Raw genomic sequence first — 10,793 nt, forward strand, 5'->3', positions numbered from 1 at the left:
GACATAACAAGAACGTCGGTCAGCACGAAGACCAGGGCTATGCAACAGAAATGTAGGCACAGCACATGGACTCCCACATCTTCCAGCACCCACGATTTTCTAAAGCAAGATACAGGTGAAATTGAACGTTTCAAGTTGTGGTAAAACACGTACAACTTAAAGTTTACCACGCTAACCATTTTAAGTATACAGTTCACATTTGGGGCCGGACTGTTCTCTGTGGGGGTTGAGCAGCCCTCCTGGTCCTACCCACTCGATGCCAGGAGCCCCCACTCCTTACAACCACAGATGTCCCCGGACACTACCCAGAGTCCCCTGGGGCCTGGATCACCCCTAGTTGAGGACTCTGTGTGGCACCCACTCTTTTTATTTTTTTCCAAACTATCTGTTTTTGTCTTTTAAAGGCAGAATTCCACCACTTTTCAAAAAAAATTGTTACTGTTTTCCCTCACTCGTGTTTGGTCATGTGTAATTCAAAGTGTCTCGTCTTTAAGTCCTCTGCCCACACAGGACTATGACTCTATCCCCTCCCGGCCCCCTGGAGGAGACTGCTGTGCAAAAGTAGTATTTACTGCATTTGAGGGACTCCTTTGTGTACTGGAAAGAAGTCTTGGGAAACCTCTCCACATGACTGCAATCGGAGAAACTCGGCAGAGGGCAGGGAGCTCCATGGGAGAGGGTAGGACATACCTGCTGATTTTAAGTCTCTTTCTGTCAGTGGCCCTTTCTGACTTCCTGCAGTGAAACAGACAAGAGATAGAAGCTCACTCCGCGAGTTCCGCAGTTCTTTGAAAACATCGGATTGCAAAGCCAAGAGCTGTACTGTGCACCGTGGGAGCCCCTTACATTCTAACTTAAATCAATTTAAGATGAAATCAGATGAAACAATCTCTTGCTTGGTCACTGGCTGCGTGACGTGCGCTCCAGAGCCACATGGGGCTGGTGGTCACCTCAGTGGGCTGTGCAGGCAGGAAACGGAGAATTCAATTAGCACTGATATAGAGGTTACTAAGAGTCCACTAACACGTCAGGGTAGGTGGGGAAGGGCCATAAATGTCCTGCAGGGCAGGGTCAAGGCCATCAGTTTTTAACTTGATGACACACTGAACTCACGTCTGGCTCTCATCACGATGCACCGCATCATCAGGTTTTATGTGAAGTTTCTGGTACATGATAGGGAATCTGCATCATCAGATTTTAGGGCACAGCATTTACTCTTATTCCTATACCAAGGTTGGCAAACTGGCTGTGGGCCACATGCAGCCCACCATTTGATTCTATAAATAAAGTTTTATCAATACACAACTGTGCCCGTTTGTTTATGTTCTGTCTTTAACCCTCCTGTTACAACAGCAGAGTTGAGTAGTCTCGACAGAGATCCAATGGACTGCAAAGACAAAAGCATTTACACTCTGGCCATCTGCAGGTTGCTCTTACCTGCTCCGTACCCCTGAGGGAAAAGTATTGTGCACGAGTTAGTTTACTTTTCATCAGAGGGAACAACTGTGGGAAACCTAAAGTTTACTGCAACTTTCAATGGTCTCCTCTCCCACAGCCGCCTCCTAATTCCTCCAGTGTCTGTTGCCTACTTGCCTGTGAGCTCAGCGGACACGATGGTGCCGTGGGCAGCCAGGGGGATACCATGCCCCTGCAGCCTTGCTCTGAGTCCCTGCTGCAACAGCTCCTCCTCCAGGCCCAGGCTCAGTGACTGCAGGGCTTGCAGCAAGAAGTGTAGCCGGAAATGCACGAAGACACTGGAATTCCCATCCCTGCAGGTAGGAGAGAAGCCCTTGGAGAGGGAGGGCTCCTGCTGGAATCTTCTGGAATCTCTTGGGTGTCCACCAGGCTTGCTTCACCCGGAGGAGGCCCTGACTCACCTGTAACCTAGCACGGTACAGCCCACACAGCTGGCCTCCAACTCTGTCTTCTGGAAGCTGCTCACAAACTGCAACAGAAACAACAGCGGTACACGTGGAGGCCACGGAGTAGGCGCCCGCCCCGCCGGGACCTGCCACGTGCACGCAGAGCTGGAGGCACGGAAAATGCCTCTTCTCACACCCAGTACACACAGAGTCACAGAGCTGTGTAAATGACAGGGAAAGGGCACTTGGAAGTTACTTGGATGAAAATATTGCCCTATCAGCAGATGGATGGATAAAATGTGGTCCATCCACATGAACAGGAACAAGGTGCCCACACACGCGGCCCCAGGGACGGACCCCGAGCCCACGACGCTCAGGGAGGGAACCAGACACAGAAGGCCACATGGGGTGTGAGTCCACATGGCTGACACGTCCCGAACAGGCTCATCCGCAGACGGGAAGGGGGCTCGTGGGGGCCAGGGGCTGGGGAGTGATGGCTAATGGGGATGGGGTTGCTTTGGGAGTGATGGAATGTTCTGCAACTAGACAGAGGTGATGGTTGCATAATTTTGTGAATACACAAAATGCCAGAATTGTTCACTTTAAAAATGGTTAATTTTGGGGCTCCTAGCTGGCTCAGTCGGTAGAGCATCTGACTTTTTAAAAGATTTATTTGACAGAGAGAGCAAGCGAGCACAAGCAGGAGTGGCAGAAGGAGAAGCAGGCTCCCCGCGGAGCAGGGAGCCCGATGCGGCGCTCGATCCCAGGACCCCGAGATCATGACCTGAGCTGAAGGCAGACACTTAACGACTGAGCCACCCAGGCACCCCGAGCATTTGACTCTTGATTTTGGTGTTGTGAGTTCGAGCCCCACATCTGGCGAAGAGATCACTTAATAAAACTTTTTAAAAAATGGTTATTTTACATGAATTTTACATTAAGAAAATCCTGCTTTGCGCAAACAGATGCTACTAGAACTTGCTTATCCTCCGTGTGGCGTTCAGGTGACTACTGTCCACTTCTAGGACTGTCTCAGGTTTAGCACTGAAGGGTTCCTGTCCTGGGAACTGGGATGGGTGTTGTTCCAGGTGCAGCGCCAAGGCTGGGGGTTCCTGAGAGTCCCCTTGGCACCTCATGTGACCTATACCTAGGGTGACAAGATGTCCCAATTTACCTGCTCTTCCAGTGGAGTTACTAACGGTGTCCCTGCTCATGGTCAGTGTTCTGTCACCAGGCCTGCTTCTTAAGCTCACAATACACAGTTCTCCCTAAAATTCCCTCCAACCTGTTTTTCTTATTTCTACTCTCCAAGTCCGTGTCCCTGTTGCCCGCATTCAGACCTGCTGGCCCACAGAACAGTCCACAAATTTCAGCAAGTATTCTCCACCTGCCTGCCCAACGTGCCAGCCACCAGTCACACACGGCTACTGAGCTTCTGAAACATGGCTGGTACTATGAAGGAACTGGTTTCTACATTTTAGTTAGTTCATGCTTAAATTCTAAAACAGATACTCCAGTTGCCAGAAAATTCTTAAGTATATTTGGAGCAACTTACATATGTAAATGTTATGGAATCTACGTATCAATCAGGTATTCCTGATAAAAACTTAGCATCCATATTGAGATGTGAGTGCAAAATGCACACTGGGTTTTGAAGACTCAATGCAAAAAAGAAAAAAAAGAATACGAAACGTCTCCTCAATACCTACTTTATGTCGATGACACGAAATGGTAACACTCTGGATGTTCTGGGTTAAATATATTATTAAAATTAAATTTACCTGTTTTCTTTTTTTTAAGAATTTATTTATTTTAATTTTATTCATTTGACAGAGAGAAAGACAGCGAGAGAGGGAACACAAGCAGGGGGAGTGGGAGAGGGAGGAGCAGGCTTCCTGCCAAGCATGGAGCCTGATGTGGGGCTCCATCCCAGGATCCTGGGATCATGACCTGAGCCCAAGACAGACGCTTAACAACTGAGCCACCCAGGCACCCCGTTTTTTCCTTAATGTAGCTGCTAGAAAATTTTAAATTATGCATGGGGCTTGTTTTTTTTTGTTTGTTTTGAATGAGAGAGAGTACATGAGAGGGGGGAGGGTCAGAGGGAGAAGCAGGCTCCCCGCTGAGCAGGGAGCCCGATGCGGGACTGGATCCCGGGACTCCAGGATCATGACCTGAGCCGAAGGCAGTCGCTTAACCAACTGAGCCACCCAGGGGCCCTGCATGGGGCTTGTTTTATTTCTTTTGGACAATGCTTGAGGGTGTGGGACTGAGATCAGAAAGCTAACACCCAAGGGCCAAATTCAAATCATTGCCTGTGTTTGTATAGTTCAGAAACTAAGAATGGCGTTTCCATTTTTAAATGGTTGGAGAAAATAAAAAGAAAAATAGTATTTCATGTCACATGGAGATTATTTGAAATGTGTTATTTCAGTGTCCACAAATTTAACTTTTTCTTTTTTTTTAAGATTTTGTTTATTTGAGAGAGAGACACAGTGAGAGAGGGAACACAAGCAGGGGGAGTGGGAGAGGGAGAAGCAGGCTTCCCGCAGAGCAGGGAGCCCGATGTGGGGCTCGATCCCAGGACCCCAGGATCATGACCTGAGCTGAAGGCAGACGCTTAACGACTGAGCCACCCAGGCGCCCCCACAAATAAAGTTTTATTGGCACAGAGCCACACCCGCTCATTCACCTGTCCCCTGTGGCACCTCTCAAGATGCCTCAGGCCAAGCTATGTAGTTGGGCCTGCGAGTGTCTGGCCTGAGATGCCAAAGATCCTGCCTGTCTGGCCTTAGAGGAAAAGTGTGCTGACCCCGGTGTGGACGGTGATGACTCAGCAATGTCGCCCTGCTTTTCTCATGTCTTACCATACAGCCTCCTGGCCACAGGCAGAGTGCTCCTTTCAAACTGTGACTTCTCACCTAGTGACCCTCCTGCTTCTCTGAGAATGAAATTTAGAATATATTAAGTTGAGATATAATTCACCTAACTTACAACTTACCTTTTAAGAGTGTACAACCAGATAGGTTTTAGTGCATTCACAGAGTTTTGCACCATCACCGCAACCAGTTTTCGAACATTCCATCAGCCCAAAAGAAACCCCGTCCCCATCAGCTGTCACTCCCCAGCCCCGGCCCCAGGAGCGCCCTTCCCGTCCGCGGATGAGCCTGTTCCGGACGTGTCACCCACGTGGACTCACACCCCGTGTGGCCTTCTGTGTCTGGTTCCCTCCCTGAGCGTCGTGGGCTCGGGGTCCATCCCGGGGCTGCACGTGTGGACACCTCGCTCCCGCCCGCGGCCGAGGGACGCTCCCGTGCGTGGGTGGACCTCCTTGCGTTTATCCATTCACCCACCGATGGGCATTTGGGTGTTTCCACTTTTTGGCTCTTATGAGTCCTGCTGCTGTGGACATGGGTGTGAGGGCTTTCCGTGTGGACGTGAACTTTCATTTCTCTTGGGTGGACACCTACACACACAATTGCTGGACCCTATGGAAACCGTTTGACCTGACCGACTGCCTGCCTGCTTCCACAGCGGCTGCCCTCTTTCAGGTTCCCACCAGCCCTGTGTGCGGGTTCTGATCTCGCCAATGGACTAAAACTTATAACCTTTTGACGTTCCTACGAGCCCAGCAGGGGTCAGTCCCCACCGATGCCGCCCTGCCCTGCATTCCAGAGCCCACCAGCACCGGCCACGGCAGCCTCGTCCTCTTGGCCCCACGTGCCCTCTTCCCTGCCTCAGTGCCTGCCTGGGTGTCCCCCCTGCTCTGCTCGCCCGGACACAGCCCCTGGCTGCCCTCACCAGCCTTTCCAGAGTGGGCGTCAGCGTGCGGTAGTACTCTGAGGTCTCTTGCTGCAAGCTACGGGCATACTGGACCCCTTGCAGCTCAGCCGTGTGCTCCACGTCGACACCCTGTGTAGAGAGGGAGGCTGCGGACAAGACCAGGGCCCCGTGAGAGAGCCCCACCTTCGGGGTCAGGGTGCAGTTAAGTCAGCCCCAAAGGCCCCCAGCCACCCAGGGGCCGTCACCCCAACAACCAGCTGGTGGGCCGACTTCCTGGGGGCCCTGAGTGATCATCAACAGTGCCCCCTGTCACCTCTCACACACGTTCTGGGTTCGATGACGGACTCTATGATCACCCACCTCAAGGCGCCCAGACGTCCCTGGTGTTTTGAGGGTGGGACTGGCTCCTGCTCACCCATCTCACCAGGTGTGCCTGGCTCAAGGCCTGAAGCTGGCTTCCGCCCAAAGTGGCTAAAATGGCCTCAGAAGACCCTCCCTCCAATTTGGAGCAATTCCCACCAGATGCCACAGGGGCCTGATCCCAGCCACAACCCCGGGCCAGTCTCATGATGCCACCCTGTGAAAGAACACAGGTTTCCAACTGCTGGAAACGCGGCGTCAGAAGTACGCAACAGCAAAGACTCAGACCCATAAACACGGGTGGGGAGGGGCAGAGCGGGTGCAGAGGAGTGGGGGTGCAGCAGGGATCCTGCAGGAGGGCCACGTGGCGCGGGCAGCGGGCGAGCCCAGCACACCTGCGGACTTGTCCAACCATGTGCCGCACACCTGCAGCTGACGTGACCCACGCCTGCTCTGCTCCAGTCACAAAAAGTACACAATACCCAAGACTAAGAGTCACAAAAAGTCTTAAAATGAAGACTACAATAGCAACCACTGAAAACGTGGGTTTCTGTCAAAAATACGTTAGAACTCACAAAATGACACACTAGCAAAAAAATGACCCTAATTACGATATTAAAAAAAAAAAATGAGGGCGCCTGGGTGGCTCAGTTGGTTAAGCGACTGCCTTCGGCTCAGGTCATGATCCTGGAGTCCCGGGATCAAGTCCCGCATCGGGCTCCCTGCTCGGCGGGGAGTCTGCTTCTCCCTCTGACCCTCCTCCCTCTCATGTGCTCTCTCTCATTCTCTCTCTCTCAAATAAATAAATAAAATCTTTAAAAAAAAAAAAAAAGATGAAAGTAGCGGCCACATAAACCGTAAAAGCTGGGTCCCAATTCTATGTATTGTGAATGAATAGTCGTCTAGGTAGATATTTAGATCTTTATTTATTCAATATGGTAGAATACACGTTCAGAGCCAATTCCAAACATGTTTGATTTCTCATTTGAGAAGCTAACAAGAAAAACGAGCATCCTGTTGTGGAGACCAAAGCGTTTATGCTCCGTATCTCAACTAAGCCCTTCTTTTTTTCCCCCCAAAGTAATCACTACACCCAATGTGGGACCTGAACTCACAACCCCAAGATCAAGAATCGCTCGCGCCACGGACTGAGCCAGCTGGGCTCCCCCCAACTAAGCCTGTTGTCCCTCTGAAATAATGACAGACCCACAGGAAGCTCAGAAATAGCCGGGAGGTCCTGTGTGCCCGATGCCCAGCTTCCCTCAAGGCTAACATCGCCAACTAAAATTCTGAGCTGTGAGAAGGGGATACATTTTAATTTTAATTGAACAAAAATTTTAAAACTGTGTAAATGTTCCTTAAAGCCTTCCTTAGTTTCAGGGGTCCTGATGGGGATTGTATTTATGTTTTTCTCAGCATGTGTGCGTCCTTCCAGGACGCCCCTGCCTCCCCCTAGTGTGAGGACATTCGCACATGTGCGTGCGCGAACACACGCTCACACATGCACACCCACAGCACAAACTTTCCTGCATTTGACACCCACAGCCATTAGGGGGCCTCTGCCAGTCACGCCAGGCTGCGAGGTACCCCAGATGTTCCATAAATACGTACAGAAGGCGGGCACGTTCTGCATGGAGCACTGGGCGTTATGCACAAACAATGAATCACGGATCACCACATCAAAAACCAATGATGTATTCTATGGTGACTAACATGAAATAAAATAAAAATTTAAAAAAATACGTAACAAATAGACATATGTACTCCATATAAAAATCAAAAAAACCCATGCAGAATTGCCAACTTACTGTTTTGCCACAAGAGAACATTTTCTCTCAAACTGCCACTTACTATCATTATTTCATGAATGAAAGGTGACCTTCACATCCCCAAATAAAACTGTAGGAAGCTTATCAGCTCAGAATAGGCCTGTTCCAGAGCACTTCTGCCCAGAACTTCCTGTGATGACAGAATGTTCTAGATGTGCACTGTCCAGTGCGGTGTCCATGAGCTGCCCATGCAGGTGGCTGGTGGGGACAAGGAACTGACTTTTTTTTAAAGTAGGCTCCACGCTGGGCGCGGAGTAACTCAGGACCCTGAGCTCAAGACCTGAGCTGAGACTGAGTCTGATGCTCAACTGACTAAGCCATCCAGGCAGCCCTAGGAATTGACTTGTAAACACCGTTTAATGTTAACTGCTTTAACTCTAACCAGCCCGCAGGGCTCAGGGCCGCCATCCCCAGCAGCAATGAGGCAGACAACACTGGAAGAGCTGCTCTACGTGGTGCCTAAGAATGAAAACGGCTCCTGGTCTCACGGGGGAACTAGGACTCGCGGTGGAAGGAGAGGGGCAAGTCCCCAGAGGGTATGCAGACCCTGCTGCCACCTCATGCATTCTCACAAGACAGCACGAGACATCATCTCTGGAACCGAGTCCGTGTGTGGAGACCTGCGGGGCTGTAAACCACAGAGACGTCACACGGAAAACCAAGGGAGGCCGTGGCCCTCTGCAGTGATCGGTTTTATACTTTGCAACAAGACAACATGTGAACGGGTATAACAGATCCACATGGTTCAAAATCCGAAGCCACCAAAGGGCATCTGCTGACAAATCTCCCTCCTGTGATCCACCATATGCTGTCCTCCCCGGAGGTAACCGGTTACTTAGGCTCTGAAACTCCCTCCAGAAAAACTACGATGCACACAGGCAGACAGGTTTTCCTCCCTTGCTGTTTGACACCTCTCCCTACTTTTTCTAACGTAGGCATCTCTAGATCATTCTACCGAAATATAAAGAGAGCTTCCTCTGTTTATTTTCACAACCGCAGGCCCACGTTGTATAGAAAGACCACAATTTTGTATGGTTCACCCTAAATAATATGATTATCTACTGGAAGCAAATATGAAATATGGCCCACTGTGAATTGTAGGAGCATAAATCACTGTTCGTTTTGGGGGGGCAGGGCAGAGGGAGAGACAGAGAATGTCAAGCAGACTCCACACCCAGCGTGGAGCCTGATGCAGGGCTCGATCTCACGACCCTGAGATCATGACCTGAGCTGAAATCAAGAGACGGATGCTCAACCAACTGAGCCACCCAGGCGCCCCACTGTTCATTTTTTACACTTCAAAAAGCGTAAGTACTTTTCAAATTTCTCAGTATTTAAAATAGTTCACTTCACTGTCCCAACTTGTCTCCTTTTTTACCCCACAGTGGAAACTTCCTGGGAAAGCCCAGTCCGCGGGAAATGTGAATACCCGGTGCCTGGCCCACCCATGCACCCACCCACCCCAGACCGCCACCCAGTGCACACCAGACCCAGGCTCCTGGCCGGCCTGACTTACGTCCTGGTGGCCTGAGGGCCAGCCTTCAATTCCATGCCTGCATGCTCAGCCCTTTGATTCTGGGATCGTAACGCGGATAACACTGAGCCACTCCTAAGCAAGTGCAGGTTGCCTGGTGTGTGAACCCGTGCAAGCCCACAGCCACTTACCCACGAGGACTCCCAGGGTGACCATGACAATGCCAGTGGCCACCACAGCGGAGAGGGCCACACGGCAGCACGTGGCATCGGGAGCCGGGACTTCCTTTGCCGCCCCAGGCACAAGCTGTAAGTCACCCGCTGTGGGCTCCATGGCTCCTGGACCCGGGGAAGGCCACCTGAACGCCAGCAAGAAAGGACCGAAAAACAGGGTCAGAGCTGGAGGATGCTTCTTGTCCCCTAAGCAAGGGTTTCACTCGTGCACATGTGGCAGCCTCCCACGGAGCCCCAGGTGCCTGTCTCAGTGATAAAACACGACTTCAGGGACGCCCGGGTGGCTCATTCGGTTAAGCATCTGCCTTCAGCTCAGGTGGGACCTGGAACCCAGCATCCTGCTCAGCAGGGAGCCTGCCTCTCCCTCCGCCTGCCGCTTCCCTTGCTTGTGCTGTCTCTCCGACAAATAAATGAAATTTTAAAAAAACAAAGCAAAACAAAGAAAACATGGGTTCCGTGGGACACCTGGCTGGGCCTGTGCACGTGGGCTCCGTGGGCCACTGGGGTCCGCCGCCACGAGGGATGCACGACTTTCTGCGACGCCTGTAACAAATCACCACGAACCCAGTGGCGGGAAGGAACCAGATTTATTACTGAGCAGTTCTGGGCTCAGAAGTCCTCAAACCCCGGCGTGGGCAGGGCTGGTCCCCCCGGGGCTCCGGCCTCTTCCTGGCCCGCGGCCCCCCCTCCATCCTCACCCCCAGCAGCGCGGGGTCTGCCCATCTTTGGGACTCCCACCCTCTGCCTCCCTCTTGTGAGGGTCTCGTGAGGACGCCGGGCCCCCCAGGAATCCAGGGTCACCCCCACCTCGGGGGCCGTGACAAGGTCCCTTCTGCCGCGTGAGGGGACACGTCCCAGGTCCCGGACCAGGACTGGGGACGTCCGTCTCGGGCCACCATTCGACCTGACCGCACAGAAAACGCGGACACAGAGCGAACAAGACGGAGCCCGGCCCGGCGCCAGCTCGGGCGCCCACGGTGTCCTGCGTGGCCCTGGACTCTACGTGACCACCTGCGGCCGCCAGCATCCCCGCCGGAGGCACAGGCCGCTGCCCTCCTCCACTGCCAGCACGCCGGGCACCGATCCTTGCTAGGGCCTCAGCTCCTAGAGGACCGGGAGCAGCCGTGTGCTCCTCGTGTCCACGCGTCCAGCCCGACCCTTCATGGCAGCCTCGCGACAGACCCGAGACCGGGGGTCCCACGAGGCCGGGCCTTGATCGCGGTCCCGCGAGAGACCCCGCCTAGGCCCCTCG

The 10,793-nt window shown here is 52.3% G+C and overlaps 1 protein-coding gene across 2 annotated transcripts in view; it reads right to left on the reverse strand.

Annotated features, from left to right (window-relative positions):
- The window catches only part of TMPRSS9 (transmembrane serine protease 9), a 30,851-nt gene extending 21,210 nt beyond the window's left edge, over positions 1 to 9,641 (reverse strand). Inside the window, exons 1-5 of one of the 2 annotated variants that reach the window (XM_044918639.1) lie at positions 9,500 to 9,641; positions 5,664 to 5,791; positions 1,878 to 1,945; positions 1,590 to 1,769; positions 691 to 731 (exon numbers count right to left, since the gene is read on the reverse strand). In XM_044918639.1, the coding sequence (XP_044774574.1) occupies positions 691 to 731; positions 1,590 to 1,769; positions 1,878 to 1,945; positions 5,664 to 5,791; positions 9,500 to 9,641 (559 nt within the window). The remainder of the gene's footprint in view (positions 1 to 690; positions 732 to 1,589; positions 1,770 to 1,877; positions 1,946 to 5,663; positions 5,792 to 9,499) is intronic. The other variant, XM_021705197.2, reaches the window with a different exon arrangement.
- Positions 9,642 to 10,793: the final 1,152 nt, after the last annotated feature.

This window comes from Neomonachus schauinslandi, chromosome 1, assembly GCF_002201575.2.
Source record: "Neomonachus schauinslandi chromosome 1, ASM220157v2, whole genome shotgun sequence".
NCBI lineage: Eukaryota > Metazoa > Chordata > Mammalia > Carnivora > Phocidae > Neomonachus > Neomonachus schauinslandi.